Source organism: Gadus morhua, chromosome 5 (assembly GCF_902167405.1).
Source record: "Gadus morhua chromosome 5, gadMor3.0, whole genome shotgun sequence".
Lineage (NCBI taxonomy): Eukaryota > Metazoa > Chordata > Actinopteri > Gadiformes > Gadidae > Gadus > Gadus morhua.
This window is the reverse complement of record NC_044052.1, coordinates 10405870-10422445: the sequence shown is the minus strand read 5'-3', so window position 1 is coordinate 10422445 and position 16576 is coordinate 10405870. Positions and strand designations below refer to the sequence as shown.

The window sequence follows — 16576 nt, the reverse complement described above, 5'->3', positions numbered from 1 at the left end:
CACACACACCTAATTAAAACAAAACTTGATTCGACAAGCATTTCTCCTATCAAGTTCGGAATCATAAAAAAAAGTCATAAATAAAAATACATTTCTTTATTCAGTTACATAATACCACATGACGTTTGGTTACAGACCAAACTTATTTGTTATGCTTTGACCTTTTTTTTTTTTTTACATAACTTGAGAAATGGTAAATAATCAATGCTACATGCTCTGCTCTTCAATACAATAATTACATTTAACATGAAATAAATAAAACCACATCCTTCTACCGTGACAACACCACAACACTCTGAACATGATGGGGAAGAGTCCATCTGGAGCTTTTAATGAGGCTGACAACATCAGGTGAGTTGGGAGAGATATGAATCTATGACCTACAAGGGGAACAAACAAAACAACTACATTTGCATAACACAGAGAGAGCAGAGAGTGGCTTAGCTGAGCCAGGGATTTAGGAACAATCTGCTCACCTTTGCCAAGGTAGGGGGCATCTTCAGGACTAAGCTCGAGCCCGGGTCGTGATGCCACAAGTTCACAAGTTGCTGGTTGAACACTTGGAAATTTCTAGAATACAAATATAAAAATAGGGAAACAATCGTTAGTTAAATTGTAGCAAATATCTATAGTGCGAAAATGAATATCTAATAACTAGCTGATTCTTACTTATCCAAATGATTGTTAGTCCTTCCAGTAAGGCCACTCGCTAGGAGTTGTTCAAACCATTTTTTCAAAACGGACTGAATCCATTTTAAGCCGACAGCGACGTACCTGTAGAAAGAAGCAAGACAAAAGATGAAGCTCCTCTTATTTCTATTATCCTACCACATTGTGTTTTCAGCACACTGCTTGCGGCTGTACATGTCATCACAATAACAAACTCAGGAGAACACTCACTCTTCATATGGACTAGAAAGGACTTTCTTGACGAAGGGGAAAAGGTCCACACAACAGCCGATAGTGAAGCCGGAAGAGTCCTCGTGAATGCTGAGGACACACACACACACACACACACACACGTACACACACACACACACGTACACACACACACGTACACACACACACACACACACACACCCCCTCTGGAGTTTGATGTGATTTTGATATTATTTGATACTTGAAGTATCAAAGAAGAAGAATTAAAGAAGAATGAAACATTACCTTTGGGTTATGATGGGAAGAAAGTCGACAATCACACCAGTGTCTTCCATCCTGGGAAAAAGAGATTAATTTGTGTATTAAAAAATGGAAGGTAACATGCAGACTAGTGCTAACTACTAGCAATAATTACCTTAGGAAGTACGTCAACAGCTCTCCAACATTTCTCTGCCACAGAGTCGACGCCACTTTCAATCGCAGGTTTCTCCCAAAGAGCACATTGACCATGGAGCTATGATCTCTAGTGAGCTGAAAGTAAACCCCAAAAAGTCCCATTCAGATATATATTCTTTCATAACTCATCCATCTAATCCTCATACAGCTTCCATCCCTCTACAGCTCATCGTGTCTACCTGCTCATGCAGATCACCATCCCGGGACATGTTTTCTCCCAGAGTACTTCATGCATCAAACATTTAGCGGAAAACAAATAAAACCGCAACAGCGAAATATCCTATTTCAAACCTCGCCGAGGGTGAAGCAGTCTGTGTGCTGCTTAGAACCTGTTCCTCCACCCTGATGCTTGTTTACATTTAAAGGGAACTCCCAGGGATCCACGTGGAACATCTCCTGGTCCGTGTCGTCGTCGTCCATGCATGTGCGCGGGTCCTCCGTGCGCGCCCGTTCGTTCTCCTTGTTGCCCGAGCCGCAAGGCCTCCCAGCCGTGGCCGGTTTCCTGCGCACCACGACCAGGTGGTGGGTCTTCCTTTTACACGACACCACCCGCCTCGCTCGGCCCGTGCTGCTGGTGCCGGGCCTGGTCGCCGGAAATCTAAACGCCGATTGTCACGGTTGCAAATGTTTGATCAAATATCCTAAAACGCATGGACGGCAATGAGGGCAACAAGCAACTTAAAGTTAATACCTCTTTCTAGTGAAATCATCCCTTTTGGCATACACCACCTGAAGAAAGGAATAAACCGTTATGAGGCAAATATTGCACGGATATTTGCACAAGAATATTAAAGATAGATTTAGGTCACGGCACGCCATTGAAATGCCGCTTGTTCACCTGCATTGGGTTCTCCTCACTGTAGTGGATCTCATCCTGGGGCAGGCCTTCACCCATGTAGTGCTCATCTCCAAGTTTAGAATCCATCACAGAACTGGGAAAAAATTAAATAAATGATATAGGATTTTTTCCCCAAAAAGGGAAAGGCATTTTTGTAATGCCTCGAGAGAGTTGTAATGTAAAATCCAAAATAAATTATATAACTTATCCTAGGCTCACCAAAACTTTGTTTTACAACGTCAGCTAATCAGGCAGTTTCAAACTCGACAGCGTCTCCCCATAGTGATAATAACTTTCAATATTATAATTTAACAATGACCAAAACACCATTACTTACTATTACCTTAATATTACTGCGTTTCAACTCCGGTCATTGCGATGTGACGTCGCGATGTGCATGCCCTATAAGACGATATGACGTCAACCTCACTTTCCCTGAAGGCCTAAATGTCTAAATAATATATAGATGCGTGCAAATGTAGATATAAAACACATTTGAAACAATATGACATTATTTTAATGTTCTTGCCAAACGTTAACCCTTATATTGAACCCTTATACAGGAGGCAGCAACCCATCTACGACACACCATTACCCACAATTCAGCTGCACATTGTTATGACTTGGCCAATGACGTAGTCAGGAACTATTTTCCATCCACTGCTGAAGTTCTTGTGAGTATTTGACAACAACATTTAAGAACATTAATATCATTAAAAATCAATCTAGCGAGGCTTTGAAACAATCTCGTGTTCGTCCTCCTCATTTTCAACAGTAGCGGTGCTCAGACAATACGTACTTCAGCACTCACTAAAAGGACGCTTTACAACCCTGCTCAAGCTTAGCTTACCTACCCAGTTGTGGCCAAAGACAATCGGACACTAAGAAGGTCGCCTTTCTCCTCTGTTCTTGGTAATCTGGGATGAACGCTGGGAGTTAAAACAAATCATTTCCAATGATCTCGCCCAGATGATCCAACTCCCAGTGTGCACAGACTGGGTTAAGTGCTCCCCCTAGTGTCTTTTATTGCTTTGGCTGGTGGGGATGATTTCAAATCCAAACATCCTTAAGCGATGACCGAGACAAACGCTCTAGTGTCCAGGCAGCGACCTTTAACTGTGAGCCGTTGTATATTTCTGCTGATATCAGCTGCTGCATGGGTTTTGGAGCCAGTTGCTCAGTCTATTTGATGGTACATGCATTGAATTTCCCGATGTGTTTACAAGGGAAAAACAACGGCTGACCATGATTAGTTTCACTTCACTGTGTAATCATTCTGGCTCACTGAATTATGGAGAACATCTGCAACCAAGCAACCTCTTTCTTGCCAATTCGAACATTTTCTCTTAAATATTCCGTTTCCAAAAGTTATTTGGTAGTCCACTTCATCAAATCACTGTCATGTGGATTGTAATTGTCGTTAGAAATCATGTGACTGTAGATGGGTATTCCTCATTATATTTCCTGTCGTGTCCACAACTTTTTTTTGCATGAGGACACTCGGGCTGTGTGCTTCAGCTCCATGGTCAAGATGGTGACTGTATATGCTGCCTGTGCCCTGCTGTGCTTTGCGCCACTATTGGTGGTCAGTGATCCTCCTGTTTTGACCCAGCCGGAGCAGGTGCACCTCTCCTATCCAGGTAGGATCTGAAGGGTTTTTTCTCGTGTGTGGTTGCCGAGATCTAGTGCTTTTGTTGTCTGATTTGTCTGTTTTAATCCTTTGAGTCACTTGCACATGAAAGTGTTATTTAAATTAACACTTTTTTAAATGTATTTAAATTAAATTGAAACTAAATGTGAAACGTGCGGCTCAAATTTGTACCTGGGAGATCCTCAGCCTAACTCTGCCTCCCAATAGGTGAGTGTTGTGCAAAAGTCTAGGTGATCGAAACATTCAATGATCAAATCATCAAGTGACTCATGCCTCACAGGGGAGTCCATCGTTGAGGGATACACTCCAGTGGATCCATGCCAGGCTGGTAGTAACCACTGTGTTCCCTCCCAGGGGTCCCTGGATCCATGGTGGTCACGTGGACAACCTTCAACCGTACCGACAGCCTGGTGGAGTACAGCCCCTGGGGGGACATTCTCTTTCACAAGAGCGCCAAGGGAAGCGTGACGCCGTTTGTGGACTCAGGAAACGAGAAGAGGAAGATGTTCATCCACAGAGTCACGCTCAGCGACCTCAAGCCAGGTTCCCATTATGGTGGGTGCTGGGACAACAACACAGGGTTTCAGAGCCGTCTACTGAAAGTATGGTTTACTTTTTGTTTGGGCGCTGCTGGGTGGTTCACCCGAAAGGACCTCTTCACCCAGGAGGGGGGGTGATAGTTCTGTGTACTGGAGGCTTGCTTGGTCGAGTTTCGGCTCAGCCCCTGTTGTCCAGCAACACTGTGTGTGTGTGTGTGTGTGTGTGTGTGTGTGTGTGTGTGTGTGTGTGTGTGTGTGTGTGTGTGTGTGTGTGTGTGTGTGTGTGTGTGTGTGTGTGTGTGTGTGTGTGTGTGTGTGTGTGCTCATGTGTGCAAACCATAATGCCCTTCCTCTCCTTTCTTACATAAGACAGAGAGCGTGTGTGAGTGCATATGAGTGTAAGTTTCAAGTTTAGTAACGATTCATAAAGCACCTTAAAAGCAAACCCAACATAAAAACTAACCGATTAAAAAAGTGTCTTTTACATACCTTGGCACAAAGCAAATCTCTACATTAACCTAGTTTGGGGTTGATTTAGGTCATAGAGTACCTGTCTATGTATTGTTTTTTTTTGCTAGTGTACCACTGTGGCAGCGACATGGGCTGGAGCGACATGTTCTGGTTCAGACCAATCGACGAAACCATCATCCAGCCCGCCTTCGCCCTGTATGGAGACCTGGGCAACGAGAACCCCCAGTCCCTGGCCCGGCTGCAGAAGGAGACCCAGCTAGGAATCCTTGACGCCATCTTGCACATAGGTACCGGTTGTCGACGGCAACAACCTCCTAGAATAACTGTTTAGTATTTAGTCATGTGTCGATGATTTTTATCATCTGTGAGTTTATTTGCAGGATGCTTACAGCTAGGCTGTGGACATGGGGATTGAACACCCGGACCTCAATATACTATGACATTGTTGAAAATATGTTGACTTTACATTTAGATGGGTTTTTTATCATCCTCTTCAGAGGAAATTAGCTGCCGAAGCCTGTACCCTCTGCGTACAGGCTTCGGCATAAAAAGAAAATGTTATATAAAGAAAATTTATAACAAACAACATTTCAACCCTACAATTACATTTAAATCTCTCAAAACAATTCAAAGTATTTCTTCTGCTTTCTTGTACTTTTATTCATAAATGTGTGTGTTGTGTGTTTTGCAGGGGACTTTGCCTATGATATGCATGAGGTAAGTAGATCTCTTCTGCTTTTCTCGGTCACTGTTTTAAATATTCTAGGGCTATTTGTCTATGTAATTTCTTTGAATTGAGTTTGATCAGAACTGTTGTTCCAGTATGCTTGTCCTCAAATAGTAGTTGCAGAATATATAAATATTAAATTAATATTGCTGATATTGCTTCCAGTCAAAGTCTCCACAAAGTATAATATCAAAAGTTGAAATAGAAAAACAGCATGAATGTTTTCTTGCGGAAGGACCACCATGTGTGCCTGATATTGAAAACCCTAAGTTTGCCTTAGAGAAATGTCAACTTGGTTTTTAACTGTCACTTTTCTCCAAAATGGGACATGTTACTTCCCAGTAGAAACACATTGTAAGTGTTGGCAGTCGGCTTAACGCCATTTTCATGTTATGTTGTACAATTATCTGATGCCAACTAGCTAAGTAGGCATCATTTCTCAGGACAATGCGAGGGTCGGCGATGAGTTCATGAGACAGATCCAGTCCATCGCCGCCTACGTTCCCTACATGACCTGTCCTGGCAACCACGAATCTGCCTAGTGAGTAGGCCCTCGCATGACCTCCCTGTTGTTCCTCCACTCTGTTCAACCCTTCATGTGTTGATCAACACGAGTGCCATTTTCGCTGCATCTGTCCACATAACTTCGGTTTACACTCAACCACGTGTGGCAGTCACGATACTTGTGTGTGTGTGTGTGTGTGTGTGTGTGTGTGTGTGTGTGTGTGTGTGTGTGTGTGTGTGTGTGTGTGTGTTTGTGTACGCCATGTGTGGGGTAGCCATACCAAGTGCTTCCCAGCGCTGTGACTCAGCGTGGAAGCAATCCGTCTGTCAACCACCCCCCCGCACCATCTACCAATGTTTTTTCCCCCCTCTCACTGTTTACATGTTACGCCACATCCCAGCCAGGCACGGTACCCATCACTGATTGCTGTTATTAATGTGTTTTGGTGTACACTCTGTATTTTATATATCGGCCAGCGGAGATTTGCCAGATCCCGGACGAAATGAAATGAAATACCCCGTGACTGGGCGACTGGTTAACTGTGGGGTTGGTAATGGTGGGGGAGTAACACTCAGGGAGAAAAAAAAAACAACATAAATAAAACCGCTTGTGGTCAACCACAGGTTTTCCACTGCACAGAACACTTTGGTTCTGTGGATGGCTGTTTGGTGCAGAGAGGCTGCAGATGGGGCTCTATTTAAGGCTCGGAAGGAGTGGAGACACATAAGTCACCACCAGCATCTAAACAGGTCTAAAGAAAGGTCTGCCAAAACCAATACACAAGCAGGCTAGTCCGTCTCTCTCGTATCGCTGGTGGTGTTGTGATGTTTTGGTCGGTGATCTGTGTCTTGCATGCTTTCTTGAATGCATCATACAAAACGCGAAATAAACATTTACCCTGCAATTAACTATTTATTTGGAATGTTTTTTTTGTTTTTATCCACTGGAGTTAGCATTCGGAGATGGGAAAAGGAAAAGCGTGAACCACGTTAATCTGCTTCTCAATAGAATAGAAGAGATCTCTCCCCTCTTTGTGCTTTTTCGACCTGGCTCATTGTCTCGTTCCTACCACCTCTCCCTGGACTATTTTCAGCCTCGTACGTCGGATATGGAAATCAGGTTGGCCAATTAATCCCTTGAGGCCCGGGCATCATCCCCCCCCCCCCCCCCCCCCCCTGATGAATGGCTTCCACTGACAAAACAAAGATGTAATTCCACAGCCGCGAGCCAATCAGATGGCTTTGATGCCGGGTATGAGAAGCTAACTGTTTGTTTTTGTTTGAGCCCGCTCTCTCGTCAACCAGATGCTGTCTGCATGTGTGTGTGTGTCTGTTTGTGTTGGTACACATTGTGTTCCATGGCTGCCTCAGACGTTAGAGGGAACACTAAGCCCCTGATGATCTGTAATGGCTGTGTGCCCCTTGGTCTCCATCGACGAGCCTTCACCGCGCCTGGGCTGCTTGTCATGTGACTACCGCCTGGTCTTAATCTAGAAGATTCTCCAACAGTAGTCTGTTTCTCTTGGCTTTCCTCTGGCATTAAAAAAAAATGAAAGATAACCCCAAAAAGAAGGAACTGACATTGGATGAAGAACGCACGCTCGCACGCTTTACCTAATGCGCGCCAGTGGAAGCCAAGCTACTCATTCCTCTCTTCCGAAGCTGCTATTATATTTGTGTTGTTAGTCCTGAGCACTGGTTTGAAATGTCCAAACCTTCCAGCTGCGCGCCTCTGACTTCTTCGCTCCAGCAGCCTTTCCAACCTCAAACACGGGGGGGAAGGGAAGCGACGTCTAAGGACGAAGAAGAGGGCCCAGACCACAGGGGTAGTCAGCATTCCACCACGATGAGACCGACGGCGCTGCGTGCGACACATAAAGCTCCTAATCAAGAGCATCTTTGTCCCGTTGGGCACAATGTGCGGCTCACTGACTGTGCTGTCAGTGGGAATGGGAAGTGACCGTTTGCCATTTGAAACAAAGGCTGGTGATGAGAGTCAGAGATAGACTTCTTCCAGACCACACTTCTCTCTGACCAGACTGGATTCAGGCGGAGGTTTTGTGGACTCACGGCTCATCAGTCAATGGAAAGGGCAGATTTGATAACTCTCATCGTCGGTGTGTCTTTGGATTGGTCCAAGTGACTTAATACAAAGTTAATTAGTTGGAATTAGTTATTCTACCATTATCACTCCCCATCCTAGTCTGGGATTTATGAGCAAAGCTCTGCCAAAAGATTGGTTGCCTTAAAGCTAAATAAAAAAAAATAATAATAATGGCATCTCTGTGCCTTTCATAAATTCTAGGTCGTTCAAGTGTGATGACGTGGTGCGCTTGCCAGGTGCCCTCAGCTGTTTCAGTGTCATTAGGTAACCTCCCGTGTGTTAGTTTCACCTTGTCACCACAAGGTGTCAGTGTAAACACATCCACACAGTCTCGTTCAAGTTCATAACGTGTGGCTCTCTGGTCAAGCCAGAAAACCGTTTTTTATTTCTCTCTCCACAGCATCTATCTGACAATAGGCAGTGTATTTAGGGGAATAAAATAGAAACCCAGATTAAAGATTTGTACTAATTTTCCAATTGCAATATAATCAATACAGTATTATTATTACTGGATTAGATCCTATATTTATGAATATCAAATGTCATACAATCATTAAACATTGCAGTTATGACATAAAGTTTAGGAACAGACCAGGCCAATTACCAGGCTTTGGCCGTTTGAACAATCAAGACCCATTTAATTAAAGGTCCGTCCATCGCTGTCTCCCCTTGACCCCTCGTTCTAAGGCTTTGAACCCTGAACCCGTTGAACTCTAGTCTCTCCCCCCCCCCATACATGATATTAACCTTTCAAGACATAGCCTTTTATTAAGCTTGTGTGTGTGTGTGTGTGTGTGTGTGTGTGCATGCATGTGTGCGTGTGTGTGTGTGTGTGTGTGTGTGCATATCCCCTTAGGCCCTGACTCCTCCCTGTCTGCACTCTCTTACATAAGATAGGACAGCTATCATTCCTCGCATTCAGGGTTAATGGACCGAGGATTGGCCTTATTGTGTGTGTGACTTTCTAAGCTGTAAAAAGATACAGATTGGAGGGACAGTCTCCTTCTTTTTTATTTTTTCCTTTTTTGAATGTGCAGGATGGCAACAAAGAACTTGCCAATCATGATATTTGGATATTGGTGTGATAATGCCTTAGGTATATAACACCCATGCATTTTTGCTTATGCGATTTTATTTTAGTTATGTGTTTAACGACACATAACCCAGACTATGGTTGACAAGAAAGATCGGTATTTCTGCATTTAGTATGTACTTTTATATATGAAGTCATGTCTGATTCATAAAACAACGTAAGTCAATTGAGTGTGCTTTCTTTTTCATCGTCGTCTGCACTTTGTGTCCCTAACCCTCGTCCTACTTAAAGCTACCTAGCAGAACTAGCAGAAAACACGTGCACCGCAACGAAGAAGCGTCTTCACAAATAGACAGACTCACAGGTTCATAATGAGAATACATCTGGGGTAATGAGTGCATCCTATCGTGCCATGTCCTAAAGTCTAGCTCCGCGAAGCTTGAAAGGCAGACAGACGTCTTGGTATTTTTTGATATCCAAGGAATGCTGACTACAGGACATGCTGATCGCAGCTCCATGATTGTCCAATCCCCTTCTTTTGTTTGTTCTGCAGTAACTTCTCAAACTACAGGAACCGCTTCAGCATGCCAGGCCGGACGGAAAGCCTGTGGTACAGGTAGGAACCAAGGAAACAATGCATAATGCCAACACTGTATGGCCCCGTTCAGCATTCCCCCTTGTAAACATATCAATTATGACCACAGTATATTCCAGGGAACCCCCAGGGAGGGGGAGGGAGGGAGGGAGGGAGGGAGGGAGGGAGAGAGAGGGAGGGAGGGAGAGAGAGAGAGAGAGAGAGAGAGAGAGAGAGAGAGAGAGAGAGAGAGAGAGAGAGAGAGAGAGAGAGAGAGAGAGAGAGAGAGAGAGAGAGAGAGAGAGAGAGAGAGAGAGAGAGAGAGAGAGAGAGAGAGAGAGAGAGAGAGAGAGAGAGACTTCCTTCCTTCTCAGATGAATTTCTTTCCATACGGTGGAGGGCCACGTGCGGTATCGCGTGTTGCTCTCACACACCTCCTGCTGAACCTAAGTAGCTATTAATGAGCTGTAAGTCAGCGAAACAGAAGGGGATTTGGCAGCAGAGGAGCCTCCAGCCCCCCCCCCCCCCCCCCCATTTTTTCGTATCACAGGGCGTCCACAGGAACCGCACAAAGGAGCTTTACATCGGGGGGCTGCTCCCTCTCTCCGTCGGTAAGATAATACCCTTTGGAAGATCTCACTGCCCACGCCTCAATCTGCCTCCCCAAGCCCCAGACCCAGACCGGCCTGCCCAGGAGCTGAGAGGGGCTTCCCTGGCCCGTGCCCCATCCTCCCCCCTTTACATTCAAAACAGACGGGAGGGACCACTGGGGAATTGATAATGGAAATACATTTTTTGCTCTCTTTCTTTGTCTCTGTCTCTCTCTCTGTCTCTTTTTCCTTTTCTCTCCCCGTCACTCTCACTCTCTCTCTAGCTCTCCTCTCTCTCGATCCCCCTCTTTTTCTATCTCTCCGTCTCCCTCGCTCTAGCTCTCTTCTCGCTCACCCCCCCCCCCCTCCTCTCTGTCTTTCTATCTCTCCATCTCTCTCTCTAGGTCTCTTTTTCCTTTTCTCTCTCTGTCACTCTCACTCTCACTCTCGCTCTCTGTAAACGATAGCCGTCAGAGGTATTCCAACGTCCTGACTCATCATTCCTGGCTCCGTCTCAGCTGCTCATCCACTCCTTGATAGCAATGTGTTTAGGCCCCATAGTAGCTATGGTGATATGTGTTTTCTCTTTATTTCTTTGACCCTTGCACTATAGCAGCTTTAACATTTTCCTCGGAACCCACCAAAATAAGACTATGTGTATATATAAACACATTGGCATAGCAGCCTTGACATGAGTTTTTAAGATGTTTCTGTCCCTTTACACTGGGACAAAGTCTTCTCCCATCCATAACTGCGTTTGGGGGCAGGGTCATGTAGCATTGTTGTTGTGTAACAAGTTAACATACACACTTATTGTATGTTGTAAGTCCTTGCACTTAAAATAGTACTTAGCATTGTGTAGCGTCTTATCATAGCTAGCTTTGTTGTTTACGGGGAAGGGGTTAACCTAACAATTGTTATTACCTGGCACTTGATTCTATGAACATCCTTATTGCACCGACGCCGGTATATTGTTAATTTTTCTTCTGACGAAAACGTAAGTGGCTTTGGATAAGAGCGTCTGCCTAATGCCCTAAATGTGAATGTGTGTCCTCAGCTGGAACATAGGGCCCATCCACATCATATCCCTGTCCACCGAGGTCTACTTTTACCTCGAGTTTGGCCAGGAGCTTCTCTTCAGGCAGTACGACTGGCTGAAGCAGGACCTGGAGGTCAGTGACCATACACTTGTTCATCCTTCTGCTAGTGTTTATCTTTGTCATTTTCTTTCCTAATGCAATCAGCCACCGATTCTCTTTGTTTCTCTCTCTTCCCGGTGCTGGCTCGTTGTGTACGGTAAAAGGCACGCCCACTGCAGCGTTTCGTGATGTCATGCCCAAATCCGAGCCTTCTGAATAAGTCTTCTTTACCACCACTGTGAATACTTTTGAGTGTTCACTTGATACCTTTATGTTATTAATATATATATATACATATATGGAATTTAAACAATGCACCTCACAAAACACATGTTAGGGTTAGGACATTTCAAAGCAGTTGAACGAACGGCGCTATATAAATAAAGATTTGAGTTAATAAGTTACTTATAGGGGACCCAAGGGGGGGGGGAATTAAACCCCCAACACTGGTAAATGCAGTGCTAATTTCCCCAGGACCCTCTCCCCCCCCCCCCCCCTCCTAGTTTATCTGAACATCGCTGTGTACATTATACAGCCCAGTAGCGTCACCAAACGCTCTGCCCTGGCTCCTCTGTGCTTTAGGAGGCCAACAGGCCAGAGAACCGGGCAGCCCGTCCCTGGATCATCACCATGGGACACCGGCCCATGTACTGCTCCGACGACGACCAGGACGACTGCACCACGTTTGACTCCTTCGTAGGTCCCCCGCACCACCCAAAACACTTAATCCTTAATCCTTCCAAACGCTCCTTGTGGGGTGACCTAGGAGGCTCGGGTCGGAGTGCCACTGCAGCGGCCGTTCACTCGGCGCGGTATCTCCACACACGTAGCCGAAATACGTTTGATTCAGTAGAACTAAGTTTCACACTGTGCTGTTGTACTGTGTCTAGTGCAGCAGAGCCATCGTACAGGGTAGAATGTTTCCTGTTACAACTGTCTTCTGTGCGGCAGTTACAGCACGGTGTGCATGCTAGACAATACATCCCCAGTGCCTCCTAATTGTAGATGTAATAGGAGTTACTTATGGGAAAGTCCTTGGGGGAAAGTGGGTAATATGTAATTGCAAACACCAGTCCTGGCGGTGCTGCACTTTTGCTTGGCCCAAGTATGACGTAAATGACTATTATGTGTCATTATGCGAGACACGACAATAAAACACATGCTAATTATGATTATTGTATTTTACCTAACGGGTTTGCACAGGAAAAGCGGACACGTTGAATAAATAGCTCATGTAATAAAGGGTTCTGCAAACTATGTAGCCACCAGCTACGTTTGGAGCGCTGTGTCCCGGCTGTAAAAGGCTTAACTCGATTTACGTGCAAAAATTATGAGGGGATTTGTTTTGTGGAATTTTGCTCGACACTTTAATTGCCCCCTTCGTAGTTTGGGGGGGGGGGGGGGACTTCGTACCAGCCTAATGCATGGCGAGCCAGCACGCTATCGTAACGTAAGACAGCCAGTTTCCATAGAAAGCCTTGTGCCTTATGTTGCTGAGTGATACTGGTGTTGATGTGGTCTGTCTGTCTGACCGTCTGTCTGTCTGTCTGTCTGTCTGTCTGTCTGTCTGTCTGACCGTCTGTTTGTCTGTCTGTCTGTCTGTCTGTCTGTCTGTCTGTCTGTCTGTCTGTCTGCGTTCAGGTAAGACGAGGACGCAACGACACTACCCCAGCAGCACCGGGCTTGGAGGATCTATTTTACCTCCACGGTAAGGCCTCTGAGTGATCCTCCAAAAACACCTACACACACACAGCTGCCAGCCTCCTTAATGGCTGTGTTATTTTCTTCTTCCTTTTTGGCTTTTTACATTCCTGCATGCTCAGACATGCTAATGCCCCAGCGCTCGCTGGTAGCACACGGAGCGATCCAAACACACATCATTATGACCAAAGCAGACCTGGGACTGGCAGTCGTCCCGGGACAGCGGCCTTTGCTTCAAATCCCCCCCCCCCCCCCCCTTTGTATTGCATTTCATTTCCCCTCACCCAGACCCCACTCTGTTTGTCGCAGATCAACCACTGTCGAATATCCTCCACAGCACACACCGTCCCATAAGCCATCACGTTATTTCGTCAGAGAAATCATAGATCATAGAAATCACAGATGAGAAATGGTCTCATAGACGGGAGGGGAGGGCAGGTGAGGCAGCGGGTTAGAGCGTCTTTCACTGTCAGAGGATAAGGGGGTCCTGACCGATGCTTTCCCTCCCCAGGTGTGGACGTGGAGCTGTGGGCGCATGAGCACACCTACGAGAGACTCTGGCCGGTCTACGGGGACAAGGTTCGGTCCTGACTACCATTAACTACCCATAAGGCCCGTGTCTGTTTCTACCTGGATGAGGATGCTAACCGGCACTTTTTGGAATCCCTTCTCTGAAGGTGTTCAACGGTAGCGTCGCAGAGCCCTACACCAACCCCAAGGCCCCCGTGCACATTATCACCGGCTCTGCTGTGAGTGCCCTGCTGTGTTCGACGTCTATGGTCTTCTGGGGAGGGAACCCCGGGCATTCACCTTTTACACAGGACACAAATAGAACCACTCTCATGCCACATATCCCACACACGCACTCCACCCTCTCTGGCTAGCCAGCTGTTCTGCACGGTTGATGTGTTTATGGGGTTGTGGAGATGCAGCCGGCAACAAAGGACTGGTTTCCCCTGACACACGCGCGCGCACACACACACACACACACTGACACACACACACACACACACACACACACACACACACACACACACACACACACACACACACACACACACACACACACACACACACACACACACACACACACACACACACACACACACACACACACACACACACAAGAAGGAGAGTGAGTAATGTGCATGCTGTGGTGCGGTCTGGCTCACACCAAGGCGAGACCCAATTGCCTGGGCACCCATTGGGCGGGATCCCCAGGGGGCGGGACCCCCAGGAGAGGCACACCACAGCAATGTAAACAATGTTTTGTTTGGTGATCTGTTTGGATGCTGCACTCCAGGGCTGCAAAGAGAAGACGGATAGATTCAACCCCAACCCCAAAGACTGGAGCGCCTTCCGCAGCACGGACTACGGCTACACCCACATGCAAGTGGTCAACCACACCCACCTCTACCTCGGCCAGGTGTCCGACGATCAGGTGAGAGAGAGAGAGAGAGTGTGGGAGTGAGAGAGTATGGGATAGAGGGAGTATGGAAGAGAGTGAGTATGGGAGAGAGAAAGTGGTAGAGGGGGAGAGAGAGAGGGAAGGAGGGAGAAGAGAGAGGGAGAGAGAGAGATAGCTATCTGAAGTTATAAGGCTAACTCCTCCACTTCCTTTCCAGGAGAGACTCGGGTGAATTACTTTCCATCCGCGTGTTAAGGGGTCTTGGAGACTGCCTGGTCACAAACCAAATTAAAGGGTCAAAGGTGAATATTAATCAAAACACACCTTTTCTGTTTTTACTCCAGGCCGGCAAGACGATTGACAGCATATGGATTATAAAGGACAAGCATGGCTATGATGCCTGGTTTTGAGTCCTGCCCGGAGACGGACCGTCCTCTCCGAGGGGCTGAAGCACTCTCTCTGCACTCTGTGGACCAATCTATAATGCTGTTTTCAGGCGGTGAGGTTCTAGAGGAACCTCGAATGATCTCAGAACCCGTCTATGCACTACTGTCACTTTGTATGTTTGAACTGTCAGATTCTACTTCTCTGGATTTTTCTGTGGCTTTTTTATTGAAATTGACTATCTAACTAACTAACTTTTAAATATTTCAGCCAAACCAAACAATTGTATTAATTTTTAGTAACTAATATATGTATGTGATGATGTATGTTATGTTTAAGTGAAATGTGTTCCCCTAAAATAATAATAAAGAAATATATGATTTCAAAGTCTTTAGAAAGACCCTAATGCACCAACCAAATACACAGAAAAGACAGACCGAACGGTCTCCTTCACATCCACGTCGACAGACGACAGGTAGGCACTAGGGAAAACCAGACCATACGGCTGAGATCGCAGGCCAGCTGCAGTGAACTGTTGTGTAACCTTAGCGATACTGGCCTGGCATGGGCATATCCAGACGAGTAGAAGGCACAGTTCCCAGAAAGTTTTGCAAATCTCATGACGCACACTACGGTAGTGTGTATTCCTTAACGTCAGAGTGCTGTTTCAGATGGATCTTGGCTTGTTCGCCAAGATCCATACGCATATTTGTGTGCGTGTGCGTGTGTGTGTGTGTGTGCGTGCGCTTCTGTCATTCATTAAGTATCGGCTCCAATTTGTTTCGAAGAAGGCTCCTCGTCTAATTTTTTACTGCAGCATTTTGGCCAAAAGTTATACACCTAGCTCATTAAATCGAGTAAACACAGCAACTATAGGACCATTATTAACAATTAAAAGTGTAAAGTGTTTATTTAATAGACCTTAGCAGTCTCACAGTTCCTAAAACAGTTATGACTGCACCACAGGTATAATTATATACATCATTTTTTTGGCCTTAGTTTCAACATCCGTCCATCCCCGTGGCGAACGGTCCGGGGCCCGGTACTAGTTCGCATCCCGGTGGTTTAGAACCACCGCTTCAGAAGGATGGATCACTTGCCAAGCAACAGCAAGATGTACATCATTTAAAGGAGCAACAAGGTACACTTTCTGACCCTGCTGTTTAGTGTCAGATAAAACACCGCTCAGCAAGCGGAACTACACCTCATAATGCTCTGGTCACCTTGTACTTCTTTATGATAGTGCTGTTGAAATGGAGGAGTCATATGGACATTTTCCAAGGTTCGAACCGTAGAGACTAGTTAGAAGTTCTGGAAAGAACGATCCAGGATGTAATAAAACATTTCTTTATGAAAAATAAAGAATCTATCCTTTAAGGGATTGACATTACAACGTTAACCATATTTACGATTCAATAAATCGTTTTATGAACCTATGTATGGATAAAGCATGGTTCTGATGGTGGTCAGCAATGTTTTCCACAGAGGATAAAAAGGTTCTTATCTATGGAACAAGCGTATCAAAGGTAATAGCCTTGAGTCGACATGTTTTTGTCATCTACAATTACTCCTCCAAGC

At 45.6% G+C, this 16576-nt stretch overlaps 2 protein-coding genes across 9 annotated transcripts in view; one reads left to right on the top strand and one right to left on the bottom strand.

Moving 5' to 3' along the window:
- Positions 1–81: 81 nt before the first annotated feature.
- LOC115543735 (KATNB1-like protein 1) overlaps positions 82–16576 on the bottom strand; it is a 29926-nt gene continuing 13431 nt past the window's right edge. Inside the window, exons 1-11 of one of the 7 annotated variants that reach the window (XM_030356244.1) lie at positions 3028–3660; positions 2517–2575; positions 2174–2267; positions 2027–2064; positions 1627–1933; positions 1295–1410; positions 1165–1215; positions 901–990; positions 670–774; positions 477–570; positions 82–380 (exon numbers count right to left, since the gene is read on the bottom strand). In XM_030356244.1, the coding sequence (XP_030212104.1) occupies positions 348–380; positions 477–570; positions 670–774; positions 901–990; positions 1165–1215; positions 1295–1410; positions 1627–1933; positions 2027–2064; positions 2174–2260 (921 nt within the window). In that variant the 5' untranslated portion in view covers positions 2261–2267; positions 2517–2575; positions 3028–3660 and the 3' untranslated portion in view covers positions 82–347. The other 6 variants (XM_030356245.1, XM_030356242.1, XM_030356248.1 and 3 more) reach the window with 6 other exon arrangements.
- On the top strand, positions 2752–15388 carry acp7 (acid phosphatase 7, tartrate resistant (putative)). 2 transcript variants are annotated; one of them, XM_030356240.1, is made up of 14 exons: positions 2752–2847; positions 3692–3813; positions 4179–4379; positions 4942–5121; positions 5526–5551; positions 6005–6102; positions 9756–9818; positions 11424–11538; positions 12088–12201; positions 13147–13213; positions 13718–13785; positions 13884–13955; positions 14510–14647; positions 14959–15388. In XM_030356240.1, exons 2-14 carry the CDS (start codon positions 3696–3698, stop codon positions 15022–15024), a joined length of 1326 nt encoding a protein of 441 aa, XP_030212100.1. In that variant the 5' UTR covers positions 2752–2847; positions 3692–3695; the 3' UTR covers positions 15025–15388. The 2 variants fall into 2 exon arrangements, with proteins under 2 accessions (XP_030212100.1, XP_030212101.1); XM_030356241.1 differs by lacking the exon at positions 2752–2847 and having other exon boundaries at positions 3670–3813.

Coding starts and splice junctions, on each gene's coding strand:
- acp7 (XM_030356240.1), top strand. CDS start 3,696: ATGGTCAAGATGGTGACTGTATATGCTGCCTGTGCCCTGCTGTGCTTT. Junction 4,380..4,941: donor CAAGCCAGGTTCCCATTATG/GTGGGTGCTGGG, acceptor TTTTTTTGCTAG/TGTACCACTGTGGCAGCGAC. Junction 13,786..13,883: donor GGCCGGTCTACGGGGACAAG/GTTCGGTCCTGA, acceptor CCTTCTCTGAAG/GTGTTCAACGGTAGCGTCGC.